General features: G+C 43.7%; 1 protein-coding gene across 1 annotated transcript; it reads right to left on the reverse strand.

Annotated features, from left to right (window-relative positions):
* Nucleotides 1-2,068: 2,068 nt before the first annotated feature.
* On the reverse strand, nt 2,069-2,503 carry LOC121787911. Its single transcript, XM_042186755.1, has one exon. It carries the CDS (start codon nt 2,501-2,503, stop codon nt 2,069-2,071), a length of 435 nt encoding a protein of 144 aa, XP_042042689.1.
* Nucleotides 2,504-18,288: the final 15,785 nt, after the last annotated feature.

An 18,288-nucleotide genomic window follows, 5' to 3' on the forward strand; every position in this document is an offset into this window, starting at 1 on the left:
TTAATGGGACCACTCACAATTTGACCAAAATTCGTGATTTAAATTGTTATTACCCCTTATATTAATCCTTAACTTAATAGTAGCTCAATGGGATATTGATTTGTAATATAATACAAATTAATTTTGAATTCTTCCGTACATAATAATGCTGGAATAAGGTTACATATACAAGCACTCCGAAGCATCTTTCTTGTATAATGAGCTACAAACCTCGCATAGTCGCATATCATTCATAGATAATTAAAACATGTGAAAAATGAGGTGTCAGGAGAAAAGAATATTGGATCAGATGAACTCAATATTCAACAAATATTGGAACAGACAGATATATTGAATAGAACATATATAAATATATACAGCGAAAGGATCAGTGAGAATAGTAATACATCAATCCCTAATAATTGTCCACATTCCGATATGGATTTTAAGAAATGTAGGGGAATCACTTGAAAAAGTTAGTAAAATATGATTCTCACTTTTATATACTACCTACTTCCCCTCATTAGGAGTTACATTTATTTTTCTGCACTAGTTTTATAAAAATAATAATAAATAGTTAAATTAAAGAAATAGTAAAGTAAGAGAGAGAATAATATAGAGAATAGTCTTCTCTACATTTACTATCATTTTTATTATCATTTTTATAAAACGAGTGTAGAAAAGTAAATGTGACTTTTAATGCAGGATGAATGTACGTAGTATTAATTTTATACTAATAAAATGTGAATGAAATGAGTTAGTTACTTATTTATTATCTATGGTAAAAAAAATGAAGGTGAGTAATGTCATCCACAATGGGGCGCCCTAAGGCGCGCCCTAAAGCCCGCCCTATGCACCGCCACGTCAGCATTTTATCCTCCTGCGCTTCCACCTGCAGTGGGGCGCCCTAAGGGGTGCCCTAAGCATTTTACTATTGTTTTGTTATTTAATTTAAATGTTTTCAAATATATAAAATCAAACTTATTAAAAAGCACAACGATTAACTAAAAGAACGGCAAAAATTCATTGATTAAAAAAAAGTTGCACGAGTTAGAAATAAAAAAATGACTATCCTACAAAAGCCCCAACTTACGGCTCAACTCATCGCCCAACCTCTAGAGGCGCTCGGCTTGGGCCGGATCCGTACACTTCATAAGGGTGTTGTGCGTATCCAACAACGTCCGCGCCATCGAGGCCGTTGCCAAATCCGCGTAGGTATATATAACAAAATTTTCGAATTTTAAAATAAAAAAAAATTAAAACACGTTGCATCGTCTGCGTCATCGTCCGCGTCGCCCACAGTGGGCGGACGATGACTCGGACGATGCCCTATCGTTCGCGGACTAAGTGTCGGGCGCAGACGACACATCGTCCGTTGTCCGCGGTGCCACAGTGACGGACGATAGCGCGTCCGATGCATCGGGCGCGCTATCATCCGTCTCATTGTGGATAGCCTAATTAACGAGAGACAAATAAAAATAGCAAAATTTGACAATTAATAGGGAGCAGTAAAAGTTTGTTGCGAGCTTCTTTTAATTGTGGTTAACATAAAAGTTTAATTTTCAATCTGTATTCATTAACTTCTCGAATTAAATATTGAGTACTTGATTGTACCTGACGAGACAGTGTAGACCTCCATGTAGACTACTAATTCGAGGTAGTGTATGGATCCTTGAAAAACTAGCTGATTCACCTACTTTCGTAAATAAAATCTCTGTCCCATTATAAATTCCCATTAGAAATGAAACGTTTTCCTTTTTGGTCCGTCCCAATAAAAATGAAACGTTTCTAAAAATAGAAACAATACTCTCTCTACTTTTTCTTCTCTCTTACTTTACTCTCTCTTCATTAACTCACAAAACAAGACTACGTAAAATCCTGTGCCGAAAAGCAAATGTTGTATACTTAATGGGAAGGAGGGAGTATAAATCATCCCTTCATTAATATGCTTGGAACATGCCAAGAATACAAAATCTCTTACAAAATGACAAAAATAACCTTGGACCTTGCCATTATCCATTAAGATAGTTGGATTAGGTAAGCATTTAAGGCTCTAAATACATAATATTGCATGATAAGTTTTTGTAATCTATTCAATAAAACCAGTCTTGATTAAAATAGCATTCCTGGTTTTGCTGAGGTCTCTTCCTTTGAGAGTCCTCCCAACTCCTTCACACATTGAATGTGAAGCAATCCTTGTTCTCTCAAGCCTTTTCGCCAACACTTCATGCGGTGGGGCCACCTCCCCCTCCTCGTCCTCGTCCTCGTCAACCCGACTATCAAAATCACTTCTCTTAGACCTTTTCTTAGTCTTGGACAAGCCGGGAATGTCCACGGGGGCTGAGTGGTGGTGGCGAGACACCCTTGGTGGCGGCGGGGACTCGTTTCCGCCGCCACCAACGTGCCATGCAAGATTGTGTTGGTTGAAGTTGCCTTCTTTCGCATTGATCATTTCCCACACTTCCTCTTCTTGAAGATCCTCCTCTTCCACCGCCTTCTTTCCGCCGCCGTAGGAATCTTCCATTTCTGCAGCTAAATTTAGGAACTTGTATGAAGATTTTTGTGGATGAGGATAAAAGATACAACTAGAGCACACCTTTTTGTATTCCTCAAATCAAATCCATTGAGACTCTGAGAGAAGCCTAGAAATAGGGTGTTAAAATTATTGAAAATTAAATACCAATAATAAAAAAGAAAAAAAGGAGATTGAAAACGACAAAAATTGAGAGGGATGTAGTCATGTAGATAATGAGTTGGGCAGTTGGGCTATACTAATTCATTTTGCCCTAAAAATAGTAAAAATGGCAGAGACGAATCAAATGATTTAACATTGCAGTAAACAGTTAGCAGTGTGTAGTGTACTAAAAACACCTTATCTGAAAAAAAAATATTAATCCCTCTATATCAATTAATATAAAACATTTAGTTTTATATAGGGTTGTTGTGAGTAAATAAAGAAAGAATAAAGTATGAGAGATGAAATAATAGAAATAAAGTTATTTTTATTTTAAAAAATGTTTTATATTTATTGAGACAACTAAAAGAGGAAAACTGCTTTATTTTTAATAGGATTGATTGATTAATTTATGTGGGTTTACCGTTCCATAAGAGCATCCACAATGAGACTGGACTTCACATAGCCCTCACATAGCCTTCACACTGCCACATCATCAGCACTAAAATTCTCCTGCCACATCAGCTTGTCACATCAAATAGTCCTCACATAGCCTTCCCACTACCTATCCATATCACTAATAACAATTATATAATTTAATTTACAATCGTATCAACATACGGAATTTAATTTACGAGACAAATACGGGAAATGACGTTCAAAGCGCGTATATATAGTGTTTTCGGAAAAAAAAAATTAAAAATTAAAATCTGACGCTATCCGGGGCCTACAATGGCGCCGTGAGGATCGGCGTTAGAACCGGCGTCATCACACGAATCGGCATGGCCACGCCGAAGTTGACGCCGATTTCGCCGACGCCGGTCGCAATGGTTCGGCGTCAGAACCGGCGTCAGTGAAATATCGGCGTCGCGGTTTTGACTCCTCCATTGCTGATGCTCTAAGGAAATTAATCCAAAACAGATAATGTTGTTTATTTATTACATTAGATAGGACAGCTAGCTACTCTTTTGGAACAAACATTGCAAATGTCAAATTAACCCATTTTGGTAAAGCAGCACACATCATATGTACTTTTAATGAGCATGGGGTTTCCAGTCATTGTTCAGGTTATTAATTTTAATCGTGGTGTAACTTTAATATTGTTACAGTAGATTGAAATATTTTCTTCTTATCGAGAACAATGTAAGGGTTTGCATATAAGTTTGTTGTCAAGTCAAATATAGAGTATGTTATTAGATTTCAATGCAAATAAAAGTCACCTAAAAATTGTACTTGATTGATGGATGTAGGTACATAAATTAGGGCATCCACAGTGGGCGCCCTATAGTCCGCTCTATAGGGCGCTCTATGCTTCGCCGCATCAGCATTTCATCCCCCTACCTTTCCACGTGCAGTGGAATGCCCTATAGTCCGCCCTAAGCATTTTATTTATTTAAATATTTAAAACACTACAAAAATTGGAAAAAAAAACTTCATTTCATTAAAATTCAAAATTACACTACGAAATAAAAAAAACTACAAATTCTCAACAACGGTTACGGTCTCAAACTTCTTCAATCATGTCGTTCATAAGCTGAGCATGTTCTTGTTGGTTGCGCATTGAGGCTTGTCTAGATAGAACCTCATTGAAGTACAACGGTAATCCTCGAACGTGGGGCGGGGCCGCCGTGCTGGAGCTAGATACACCTTCATCATCGTCCCAACCGGTGACTCTTCTACCTTTCGGTTCGACTATCATGTTATGCAAGATGATGCACGCATACATGACATCGGCAATGACTTCGTGTGGGAAATGAAAGAGAAATGAGGGTTTAAAAAAAAGGAAAACGTGTTGCATCCTTCCCGGTATCGTCCACGTGACCCGCAGTGGGGTGGGGCGGACGATACCGCGGACGATTCGTGTTCCGACGCCATTGTCCGCGGACGATGTATAGGGTGTGGACGATGCATCGGGCATCGTCCGCATGGCTATAGTGGTGGACGATAGCCAATCAGATGCATGGACGGAGTCCGCCCCACTGCTCTTTTGATACTGTTCAGTAGCACATGCAGCTAAATTATGTGTATTAAAACTTTGTACAATGTACATTGTCCTATTCCGTGTCGAATTATATCGTTCTTCGAAAAATATACTCCACCTTTCAGCTAAATTTACTGAGTTTTTTTTTGGTAAGCGAGTATAACAATAATAATTTATTTTAGGAGAATAATTGTAGAAGTAGTGGGCCATATCATATTTGGTACACATATATAATAAGTTGATAAATTAACCTTGCTATATGCATTGAATTGTTGTGAAATATCCCTTGCGCAATGCGGCAACATTAGATAATAAAGATGTATAAAATACCTAATAGAATTAATAGCACTCAATTTACAACGATTAAAATTTAATTGTGATTCAGAAGCTAATTTTATAAGTATCACGAAGTTCACACTAAAAATAGAGACAAAAGGGTGGCCTTGTGTGCATGACACCCAATTGACCAGCAATCAAATTGAATTAGGCCTAAACTTGATTGGCTAACCCGATTGACATTCTTCCTCTAATCGGATAGTACATACTCCCTCCGTCCTATTAAATATGCAACATTTATTTTTCGTCACAGGATTTTATGTAGCGTTATTTTGTGAGTTAATGAAGAGATAGTAAAGTAAGAGAGAAGAAAAAGTAGAGAGAGTATTATTTCCATTTTTTAAAATATTTTATTTTTAATGAGACAAATCAAAAAGAAAAACTATTTCATTTTTAACAAGAGGGAGTATTATAAAAAGAAAAAAATAGTGAATAGACCCATATATATTTTCTCAAAAATAACATAGGTATATGAGTTACTGACAAATGTTCGTACCCACGTTTGTCCTCTTACAAAGAGACACTTGTTGTTATTACCTCAAATGACTAAGAGCATCTCCAATGGCGGACGTCCGGTCGAACATCCGGTCGGACGTCGCGACGGGCGACCGGGACATCCGCCGTTGTGGCGTTTAGGGTCGGATACGGACGTCCCGTGAGGACGTCGGGTGTCCTCGGACGTTGGCGCGACGGGCGGGCGGACGTCCGCCATTGTGGCTCCCAGTCGGACGTCCCGTTTTTAAATTTTTTTTTAAAAAACTCTATATATACAGCTCGTTGAATTTTATTTCATTCGCACCACTTATGTTAACAAGTTTCTCTCTCTACATCTCTAATTTCAAGTATATCTAGAATGTCTAGTGAAAGTGATAGCGAGAATGAGTTAGAGGTCGCTGTTGAAGGTGTGATAGAGAGGCTGCTACAACAGAGGTCGCAGTGGCGGCAGCAGGCGGCGGTACCTCGGCCGATCTATCATCGAACTCAAGTACCCCGTGACCACATTGCTGCACATATTCGGTTGTATGCGGACTACTTCGCTCCGCAACCGCGTTTTGGGAAAGCCTTATTCCGGCGACGCTTTAGGATGCATCGTCCGCTGTTTCTGCACATCGTGGGTGCTTTAGAGAGAAGATACCTGTATTTTAGGATCAGAGAGGATGCAGCTGGCAAACCCGGACTCACGCCCTTGCAGAAGTGCACTGTCGCAATCAGACAACTGGCGTATGGAGGCGCGGCCGACATGTTTGACGAGTACCTCCACATTGGCGAGTCGACAGCCGTCGAGTGTCTGCAGAATTTTTGCGCGGGCGTGAGAGCGATATTCGGGGAGCGGTATCTTCGGAGTCCGAGCCCCGAAGACTGCCAGATGCTGATAGATATGCATGGGTCAGTGCACGGGTTCCCTGGGATGTTGGGCAGCATAGATTGTATGCATTGGGAGTGGAAGAACTGCCCCGCCGCCTGGAAGGGGATGTACACTACCGGCTTCAAAGCCAAGCATCCCACGATGATCCTTGAAGCTGTAGCTGACTACCGGCTGTGGATATGGCATGCTTATTTTGGAGTCGCCGGGTCCAACAATGACATCAACGTTCTCCAGTCGTCGTCTCTGTTCAACGCTCAGTGCAATGGCGTTGGTCCCGCCATCAGTTTCGTCGCCAACGGCAACCAGCATAATATGGGGTACTATTTGGCGGATGGGATATACCCAAACTGGCCCGTCTTTGTGAAGTCAATCAAGCATCCGCTCGGACAAAAGAAGACATACTTTGCGAGCCGCCAGGAAGCAGCGCGCAAGGATGTGGAGCGGGCATTTGGTGTGCTCCAGAGTCGGTGGGCGGTTGTGAAGGGTCCTGCACGGCAGTGGTATATTCCCAACATCGGCGATATCATGTACGCATGTATCATAATGCACAACATGATTGTCGAAAATGAAGCTGCGGAACTGACTCAGTGGACCAACGAAGATGATACGGGTGCAGGTCCAAGTCACGGCGTGGCCACCGCGAATGTGAATATGGGGGTACCTCATGGAGAGGTCGCGCGGCTGCGTGCATTTGCCGACATGCGGCAAACAGATGCCCATGTTCGACTTCAGCAGGATATCATCGAAGAGGTTTGGACTCGGAGGGGTTGACGTGATAATGTATGAAGTTTTTTTTATTAGTATGTAATTTTTTTTTTCGAATCATGTATGTTTTTTCCGATGAAGTTGTTAATTTTTCCCGTTCGTATTCTCGGTCAAATTTTATTTCCGTAAATGTTAATTGTTTTATTTGTTAATGTATGATTTTTTTTAATTGCGGGATGTCCTAGTGGGAAGGGGGATGAGAAGGGCGGATTGTGCATGGGATGTCCTAGTGACGTGGCAGTGGGATGGGAAGTCCTAGTGACGTGGCAGGAGGTGTTTTTGGGATGTCCTAGTGGATGTCCTAGTGGGATGTCCGCCCACTGGAGATGCTCTAAAACCTTAATTATTTTTCTTTTTTAATAAAAGTCTCAAGTCACAAGAGTGGACCAATAGTCCATAAATAACAGTTTTAAGAGCATCCACAGGAGTCGCGGTTCCCGGCCACTGGGCCGCAGCTCCCTATTGCTGAGGCCACCAAGAGCCTCGGCCGGGGGGAGGGGGAGACCATGGGAGCGCCACACAGGTGGCCTGGCCGGGCCGTTGGCCGGCCCAATTCGATTTTTTTATTCTTATTTTTTATTAGTACACCAATTTTTCTACCCCATTCCAATCTCCACTACTCTTTTTAATTTATCTCAATTCTACTTTCAAAAAATGGATTCCGACGATGAAGCGTATCAACAAGCGATTGATGGGGAGTTTGATGAACTGGTTGCAGCGGTGCAACGTGAAGCTGACGAGGCGGAAGCGGCGGCGGCAGTCCCTCGGCCGATCCATCATCGGCGGACAATCTGCCGTGACCATGTCGGGGCCGACCAGCGGTTGATGGAAGACTACTTCGGCGATAACCCCGTTATCCACCTGAGATTTTCCGCTGGCGATTCAGAATGTCGCAACAACTCTTCATCCATATAGCGACGTGTTTTGCGCAGCGATTCAGGTGCTTCACCTTGCGACGTGATGCCAGCGGCCGAGTCGGTTTGTCAACATATCAGAAGTATACCGCTGCAATTAAGCAGCTTGCCTATCCCGGGCCCGCTGACATGTTCGACGAATATCTATAGATGTGTGAACGACTACCCTAGAGACGCTGAGACAGTTTTGTAGGGGCGTCAAGGATATCTTTGGTCCGGGTATTTACGGAAGCCAAAAGCCGATGAATACCAGAGATTGATACATATGCACAGGACTGTGCACCATTTTCCGGGATGTTGGGCAGCATCGAGTGCATGCACTGGGAGTGGAGGAACTGCCCGGTGGCTTGGAAGGGGCAATTCACTTCTGGATTCAAAGGGAGATACCCCACGATTGCTGACTACCGTTTGCGAATCTGGCATGCGTATTTTTGGTGTCGCTGGGTCGAACAACGATATCTACGTTCTACAGTCGTCGCATCTCTTCAATGACGAGTGTCAGGGTGAGGGTCCGCAAGTCAGATTCGTGGCCAACGGCACGCAGTACAACATGGCATACTATTTGGCCAATGGGATATATCCTCGCTGGCCCGTGTTTGTCAAGACGATCCGCCAACCGGTTGGGCCGAAGCAATCCTATTTCGCGCTAAAACAAGAGGGTGCTAGGAAGGATGTTGAGCGAGCTTTTGGTGTCCTCCAATCGCGATTGGCCATTCTACAGTGTCCGGTACGACAATGGCACGAAAATAATGTCGCCGACATCATGTATGCATGTATCATATTGCACAATATGATAATAGATGATGAAGGATTTGCTGCAGAGTGCTGGACACCAGAAGATGGGGCTACTACAAGTCACGGTATTGCCACCGCCCCCCTGCAGATGGGTGTACCGCGTACTAATACATAGTTGATTCAGCGGTTAACCGATATGCGGAGGGAAACATCACATACGACACTGTAGGCTGATTTGGCTGAAGAGGTCTGGAATCATAAGGAAGAGGGCACAGCATGAAGGAATGGGAGCACCACCAATCCACGTCAGACTCCCCCAAACTTATTCAATACGAAGGAATGAATAAGTTTGAAAAGAAGTGGATGGGGTGGGATACCTCTAGTCGGAAGGTGGAGGAAATCTCGCGTAGTAAGCACGGTAGAAGGCCTGCTCCTCCGCCCACCTAGCGTCACCTTGAGCTTGTAGGTGGTCTATCCGCTCCCCAAAGGAATCTAGTCGGGACTCCTGCTGGGCCCTCCAGATTTGGTTCTCATCCCTCAACCGTTGTTGTTCAAGATGTATGCCTCGAATCCCTTCAACTATCTCCGCCAATCGGCTGTCCCTGGATGGTCGTCCAACCGGACGTCTCCTCTTTGGCTGGCTGGACTCGGCCTCCTCTTCATCTTCTTCCGTGGACGGATTATCTTCCTGAACGAGTAGGGGCTCGTCGGGTATCTCTGGGCGTGGGAAGTGATGTGTGCCCACACGCATTGGCCGCTGACCTGTAAATCCTTCGCCCTGTGGGGGGTCACTTGCAATTCTCGCCATATGATCCTCGGAGTTCATCCTCCAGTTGGCCTGATAGGTCCACCCTCCAACCGCGGTTAACTGAGGGGAGGGGAATCTGAAGAACGTATTCGGGTCTATAACAAAGTACCCGGCGCCCCTGCTGTCCACAGTGATTATGCCTGATTTCTTCAGAATGTCCCAATCGATTGACATGCTCCCCGAATCTGGGTGACGCTCCTCTATGTCAACTTCAAAATGAAGGGCCAAGCGGGTGATCACACCTCCACAGCATAATTTCCCACTTTTCTTCTTCGCATGTCTCTCCAAATGTTTGATCATATAGTATCCAGTATTGATTCTTCGATGGGCCAACATGCCCCATAGCATGAAGAGAATATCTTGGGAAATGCTTCCCAGTTCCTTATGTGCTAACGGGAAACAAACCAAAGCCTTGGCCATGTATCTCAACACCGGGTTCTGAATGGAGTTGATTTTGGCACGGGATGGGGTAAAAGTAGGGCCATGGCTAGACGTAGCCTCATCTAATGTAATGCGACCCCAGAAGTCGTGCCTGTCATAATCCTGAGGCTCTTCAGTATACCCTTCCTCATTGTCATCGAGTAACTCAAAGATAGAGTTGAACTCCGCCAAAGTGAGAGTGTGGGCGACATTGTCCAAGCGAAAAGTGATGGAGACCAATACTCTGTTGATGTAATTCACTTGGAGAGTGGATAGGAACTCCAAGGTTAAAGCCTTGTAAGATCCATAGCGGTGTGCAAAGAGAAAGTTAAGGTGGCCCGCTTCCCTGAGCGTTTCCCAAGATTCCTGAATGCCCATATCGGTGAGTAAGTCAACCACCGGGTACTGGGACGGCATACTATCCAAAAGTGCCAATGCTGCCCATCTGTTCTTCTCATCTCTGTTTCTTAAGTTCACATTCAAAGCCCGAGGGTTAGCAAAGTTGGCCATCTGAAATTGTACCTGAAATCAACCACAACAAGGAGCCAACTCCCCCAAACTTTAGTCCACACTTAAGGGTTTATAAACAAAAACAAGGTGAAATTAGTAAGATAGACTCAATTCCTAAGATCAAAAGCTATAACATCAAAATTAGGGAGATAGACTCGATCCCTATACCTTTCATCAAGCACCCAACAAACCAATTTCCAATCTCAATCATATTGATATCTCAATCATATAGGGCAACAAAGAAGATGAACTTTAGAAAGATAGACTCAATCTCTAAAATTCAAATAAAACAGTTAACATGAATTAGGGAGATAGACTCAATCCCTACGCCAAAGCTCACATTATCAAGTTATAATTCAAAACCAAGCATATTGGTATATTTCAACAAATTAAATCTCAAGCAATTCAACATGCAATTCAACGATTCAACCATACCCATTCCTAATTGAAGGCTATACCCACAAGCAATTCAACAATTATAGGCATATTTCACATCTCAAGCACCATACTTATCAAATTCAACTCAAATGTTCCATAAACTTCAAACCCAACTAAATGCGTAGCAATAATTTCGTGAACTAGAGGGGTGGAAAAGAGAAAACATACCTTGGTTGTTTAGAAGGAGAAAATTGTTGAAATTCTTGTGCAATTTGCCAAAATCCGCAAATTAATCGGTGAAACTCTTCCAAATCACAAGTATAAGAGATGGGTGGAGGGAATTGTGTGGGATTGAGAGAAGATTGTGGGTGAGAGGGTTTAGATAGAAGATTGTGGGTGAGAAGATTGTTGAGAGAGAGAAGCGGCTGGTATGGAAGGAAGAGAAAAAGAATTCGTACCTTAAACAGATAGGGCTCGCGCATACGGACCCGGCCGGGTCGAATTTTTGAACTAAAAATTAACCCGGCCGGGTTGCACTTTTGGATTCTTCTCTGACGCGCCACTCCTACCCGGCCGGGTCGAAATTTTGAACTGGAAATTAACCCGGCCGGGTTGCAATTTTTGTCCCCTTCCTGACTTAAGACGATTTGCAAACCAGACCCGGCCGGGTCTAATTTTTGCACTGAAAATTAACCCGGCCGGGTTGCAATTTTTGGGAGGTTTCTGCCGCCTAATGCTTCTTTTCCTTTCCAAGCCCTGCACCAAACTCAAACACCACAAGTCCCAATTCCAAAATTCCAAGAGGAAGCCACTCCGACTGAGAGTTAGAAAGATCTAATACTAGATGAAGGAGGAAACAAACACACCAAAGAAAAGGAACAAAAAGCAAACAAGCCAAAACACAATAAACCACAACCACACACAAAAGCAATAAAATTACCTATTAAGGGTTGCCTCCCCTATAGCGCAACTTTTTAACGTCGCATGCTCGACGTTTTGCAAGCTCATTGGGAGTGTTCCAAGGTAAGCACGAACACCTCCTCCTTTTGCTCATAGCTATGGAACTTCTTTAGGTTTTGGCCATTGGCCGTGAAAATTCTTCCATCATCTCCTTGAAGCTCTATGGCTCCATTCTTCATCACCGTCTTCACCTTGAACGGTCCGGACCACTTGGATTTTAGTTTTCCGGGGAAGAGCTTCATTCGAGCATTGAAGAGTAGCACGGAATCCCCCGGGAAGAACTCCCTCTTCTCGATCATCTTGTCATGATAGTTTTTGAGACGCTCCTTATAGATGGAAGAGTTCTCAAATGCCTCATTTCTAAACTCGTCAAGAAGGTTAAGGTGGAGTTGTCTCTCCTTCCCCGCCTTGTAGTAATCGGCATTGAATTGCTTCACCGCCCAATAAGACTTATGTTCTAGCTCCACGGGAAGATGGCAGGATTTGCCAAACACCAATTGATATGGTGACATGCCAATCGGCGTCTTGTACGCCGTCCTATATGCCCAAAGAGCATCATCGAGCTTCATAGACCAATCTTTCCTATTAGCATTCACCGTCTTCTCAAGTATCCCCTTTATCTCTCTATTAGCTAGCTCCGTTTGACCATTTGCTTGAGGGTGATAAGGGGTAGTAATTCAGTGCTTGACACCAAATTTTTGTAACACGAGCTCGAGCCACCTATTCTTGAAGTGGGACCCTCCATCGCTAATCAAAGCTCTTGGAGCCCCGAATCTTGTGAAGATGTTCTTTTGCACAAAGATAATCACGACCTTGGAGGAATTGGCGTGGGTGGGGATAGCCTCTACCCACCTTGAGACATAGTCAATCGCCAAGAGTATGTATTGATGCCCGGATGAAGGTGGAAAGGGACCCATAAAGTCGATCCCCCATACATCAAAAAGCTCCACCTCCACAATAGTAGTCAAAGGCATCTCTTTCTTCTTTGAAACTCCCCCGGTCCTTTGACATTCATTGCAATGAAGCACAAATGTTTGACAATCCCCATATATACTTGGCCAATAAAGACCGCATTGAAGCACTTTCATCGCCGTTCAGTTGGCTCCAAAATGTCCTCCACTAGGACTAGAGTGACATTTCCTCATCACAAGTTCCCATTCATCTTCGGGAATGCATCTTCTTATCACCATGTCGGCACATCGCCTAAACAAGAACGGCTCGTCCCAAAAGTAGAACTTGACGTCGTGGAAGAACTTCTTCTTTTGATATGCCTTGTACTCTTCGGGGACGACTCTTGCCACTAAAAAGTTCACAATATCTGCGTACCACGGAGATGAGCCTTGAGCAAAGAACAGATGCTCATCGGGAAATTATTCATTGATGGGCATCTTCAGACTTTCACCTTCAAAACAGTGCTCCAATCTTGATAAGTGGTCAGCCACCACATTCTCGCATCCCTTCCGGTCCCGGATCTCTAAATCAAATTCCTGCAGTAAAAGGACCCATCTTATCAACCTCGGCTTGGCATCCACCTTGGCCAATAGGTGGCGGGTGGCGGCATGGTCTGTGAACACAATAGTCTTCGCCCCGATGAGGTAGGGACGGAACTTGTCGAACGAGTATACAACTGCCAACATCTCCTTTTCTATAGTAGTATAATTTTCCTGTGCCGGATCCAGTGTCCGGCTTGCATAGTAGATCACCCTGAATAGCTTGTCTCTTTTCTGCCCCAAAGCCGAGCCCACGGCTATATCACTAGCATCACACATTATCTCGAACGGCTGTGACCAATCCGGTGAGATGAGCACGGGTGCACTCACAAGCGCCTTCTTTAATGTCTCAAATGCCTGCAAACATTCAAGAGAAAATTCAAACTTTACATCCTTAGCAAGTAAATGACATAAAGGCCTTGCTATCTTAGAAAAATCCTTAATAAAACGCCTGTAGAACCCGGCGTGTCCAAGGAAACTCCTCACAGCTTTCTCATTGGATGGTGGTGGCAACTGCTCAATAGCCACTATCTTGGCCATGTCCACCTCGAGTCCTCCTGCAGAGATCTTGTGCCCAAGCACAATACCGTCTCTCACCATAAAATGGCACTTCTCCCAATTGAGCACCAAGTTTGTTTCTTCACACCTCTGTAAAACACGGGTTAGATTTTCTAAACAATGATCAAAGGAGCTACTATAGACGGAGAAGTCGTCCATAAATACTTCCATAATATCTTCCACCATGTCGTGAAAGATGGACATCATACACCTCTGAAAGGTGGCGGGGGCATTGCAAAGGCCAAATGACATTCTCCTGAAAGCATAAACACCATAAGGACAAATAAAAGCAGATTTATATTGATCCTCTAGGGCAATCAAGATCTGATTATATCCGGAGTAGCCATCTAAAAAGCAATAATACTCATACCCCGCCAACCTATCTAACATCTGGTCAATGAATGGGAGGGGAAAATGGTCTTTTCTAGTCGCAGCATTGAGGGCTCTATAATCTATGCATACTCTCCACCCGGTCACCAACCTAGTGGCTATCATTTCATCATCTCCCCCTTTCACTACTGTCATTCCCCATTTCTTAGCTACCACTTGGGTAGGACTTACCCAATCACTGTCCGATATAGCATAAACAATCCCGACATCTAACCACTTCAACACCTCCTTCCTAACAACCTCTCGCATTATTGGGTTAAGTCTCCTTTGGTTTTGAGCTTTGGGTTTAGACCTCTCTTCTAGGAGAATTCTATGCATACAAACCGTAGGACTTATCCCCTTAAAGTCCGAGATAGACCACCCAATTGCACCCCTATGCTTCCTAAGTACTCTTAGCAATTTATCAAGTTCATTAGTATTGAGTGAGGATGATACAATTACCGGATAAGTAGCATTCTCCCCGAGAAATGCATACTTAAGGTGTGATGGCAACGGCTTAAGCTCCTCTTTCTTCTCCTCCTCATTTGGGTCCCTTAATGGCTGAAATTTCTGTTGAAACCTTGGGACTTCCTCTGCCGAGTTAAGAGCTCCTACAAAATTCAATAATTCATCATTAGGCTCAATAACATCAGTATAATAAGGAGAAAAGATAGATTGCGATAGGCATCGCTCCAATTGGTCTTGTGGAGAGATGGTTCGGGCCATCCCTCTCACACAGTCATCGACCACTTCAACCATGTTGCAGTGCTCCACTCTCTTTGCATCCTCGTCATCATGTCTTTGCATCGCATTGTAGATAGAGAATGTGACGCTTTCATCATTAAGTCGGAGTGTGAGCTCTCCCTTCTGCACATCAATCATTGCCTTCCCTGTAGCGAGGAAAGGTCTTCCCAGGATGAGAGGGACATGCCGGTCTTCCTCCATATCAAGCACCACAAAATCCACGGGGAATATGAAATTATTGACTTTGACGAGTATATCTTCAACAATCCCCCTAGGATACGACACAGATCGGTCGGCCATCTGGAGTATGATGGTAGTGGGCCTCAGTGTCCCAATCTTCAACTTCTGAAAGAATGAGAAAGGCATAAGGTTAATGCTCGCTCCCAAATCACATTGAGCCTTGCCCACTTGGCTATCCCCCACGATGCATGATATAGTGAAGCTTCCAGGGTCTTTCATCTTAGCGGGCAATTTCTTCTGGATAATAACACTGCAGCTCTCTGTCAGGTTGACGGTCTCGTGCTCCACCCACCTCCGCTTCTTGGAGATCACTTCCTTTAAAAATTTTGCATAGCTAGGCATTTGCTGTAACGCCTCTACCAACGGAATGTTGATGTGCACCTTTCTGAATATGTCAAGAAACCTAGAGAAGTGATCATCTAGTTTCTTCTTCTGCACGCGCTGTGGAAAATGGATCTTGATCTCAGCAGGGGGTGCAGGTATCACGGTACTCGCCTTAGGAGGCGGCACCTCTTCCACTGCTTCTTCTTCTTCCACCACTTCTTCTACAACGCTCTCTTCTTTAGAGATCCCCTCCTTCTCTGTAGGCATGGTTGGGCCCTCATAGCTCTTTCCACTCCTAAGATTGATGGCTTTGCAATCCTTAAAGTCTTTAGGATTTACAACCGTTTGTGATGGAAATTGGCCCGGTTGATGCTGAATACCCACGACCTGTGAAATCTGGCTCATCTGGTTATTGATGCTCTTCATGTGAATATTCAGGTCATTCACATTAGCTTCAACATGCACTATCCGTTTGTTGGAGTCCTTCATGCACTCTCCCGTTTGCTTCATAAAGGCCATTAGCACATCTTTCAGCTCATCCTTCTTCGGTTCTACGATTTGGCCATTTGATACCTGGAATCCGGGTGGTGGTTGCAGGGCATTATTCGGGTTCCCGTAGGACAAGTTGGGATGCACCTTGTTCCCATAGTGGTTGTAATTGCCTCCTCCTTGGTTGGAGCGGTAATTGTTGAAATTTCTGTTGTTGCCACCTTGATGAACATAGTTCACATCTTCTACTCCTTGTTGCATCTCAGTCCCAACCTGACTCGTTCCCATATACCCAAGCTTGTCAGTTATGAATTCCAGCTGCTTGGATATTGCATCCATCCTATCGTTATCGGAGGTGGATGCCACCCTATAAGATTTGCCTCTGTCGTTTCTCCATCCATCATCATTTGAAGCCACCCTTTCAATCACTTCAAGTGCTTCAGCTTCCCCCAATTTCAAGAGAGATCCTCCGGCCCTCATGTTTAGTTCACGCATTGCTTCCAGCGTGCCTCCCCTGTAGAAGGTTAAGATCTGTTGTCCCGGAGTTAGCCCGTGATTGGGGCATCTTCTCATCAGCTGCTTGAACCTTTTCCAAGCCTCCATGATATTCTCCTGAGGGTGCATCTTGTATTGAATGACCTCAGCTTGGCGTTTGAGTGCCTCACTAGGTGGATAGTATTTCTCCAAGAACAGCTCCACCATTGCATCCCATGTGGGCACAGAATTAGGACCCATGCTGTCATACCAGTCCCTCGCCTCGTCTTTCAAAGAGAGTGGAAATAATCGGAGGCGGACTTGCTCATCTGTGACCCCATTCGCCTTCACTGTGTTGCTGATCTGTATGAACTTGGTGAGGTGCTTGTTGGCATCTTCTGAGCCTGTCCCACCAAATGCGTTTGCTTCTGCTCTATCTATCAACCCCGGTCTCAATTCAAAACTGTTGGTCGCTATCCCCGCATTATTGACTGGTGGATTGGTAACCTGTCTGTAGGCAAACTGATTTTGTACGGGCACTGGCCTCACGTTCTGCTCATCCAATTGCCTCTGCATGGCAGCCAGCTGCATACGGAGTTGATGAATGACAGGATCCTCATTGTTGTTCTCCCCTTCGTTCTCCATTAGAATTGGAGAATGAGGCTCGTACTGGATAGGTGATGGAGGTGGAGATGGACTGGGTGATGGAGTTCTCTGGATAGGAGAAGGTAGACGCCTGTGAGCGGGTGAAGAAACCCAAATCCTTTGGTTTAACCTTCTCTGCGCGTTCCTCCTTCTGTTGGATGCTTCGATCTCGGGATCGATAGGCTCTAGAGGTGGACCTTTAGAACGCGTGTGCATACACCCTGAACAAGGAAACACATTTATTAGAAAACTCAAAATAAAAATTAAAAAATAAAGCAAGTAAAATCTAGACTAGTAATCTCAATTATTATCACGATATTAAGCTATAATGACACACAATTGTCCCCGGCAACGGCGCCAAAAACTTGACTCGACTTATTTTAACACAAGTAATACCCGCAAGTGTACGGGGCTAGTGTAGCAATCAGTAAGCAAGAGTATCGTATCCCACAGAGACAATTTTGTATCAACTTAACTACCACGATCAAAGATCAACGACTATCTAGACAATCAAGTGCAGTTTGGTTTGTTCTAACAACTACTAAAAGCACATAATAGGCAAGTAACAATTAAGAACAAGATAACACGGTGTGATAATGATATGAAGGATAATATGGAGAAATTGTAGAACTCAAGGATCCGATGCACAATTCCAAGCTCTTATCCAATTGATTCGCCTTACCTTTTGGTGTCTCTAGAGTTACTAAGTCAACCACGATTATAGATTAAACCCCCTCCCGAGGTGAGAAACCTGTAGATTAGATGCTAGAATTGAAGTCCCCTTCTAATCTTAAAACCTCTAACTCCCAATAGTTTGATTAGGTTAATGACCTCACTCAAAACCTCAACTCTCCCGAGTTCTATTGTATTAAGGTGTGAGTTATTCTTATTTCCGGATTAACTATTTCATCTTCCGATTAATCTAATTAATCCTACACAATCAAGTGGTGATCAAGCAATTGAAAGGAATAAACCCAAGAATAATCAAATAACTACAAGAGCAAGGCAAGAACAAAATCAATCGAATAAAAACTATGAAATTAGTGCATCATCACCAAGAATTCTACAAGAAATGTTTAGCTACTCATGCTCATGACAAAAACCATGTTCAACACATAGGAATTCAACA

The sequence above is a fragment of the Salvia splendens genome, chromosome 22 (assembly GCF_004379255.2).
Source record: "Salvia splendens isolate huo1 chromosome 22, SspV2, whole genome shotgun sequence".
NCBI classification, from domain to species: Eukaryota; Viridiplantae; Streptophyta; class Magnoliopsida; order Lamiales; family Lamiaceae; genus Salvia; species Salvia splendens.

Coding starts and splice junctions, on each gene's coding strand:
- LOC121787911 (XM_042186755.1), bottom strand. CDS start 2,503: ATGGAAGATTCCTACGGCGGCGGAAAGAAGGCGGTGGAAGAGGAGGAT.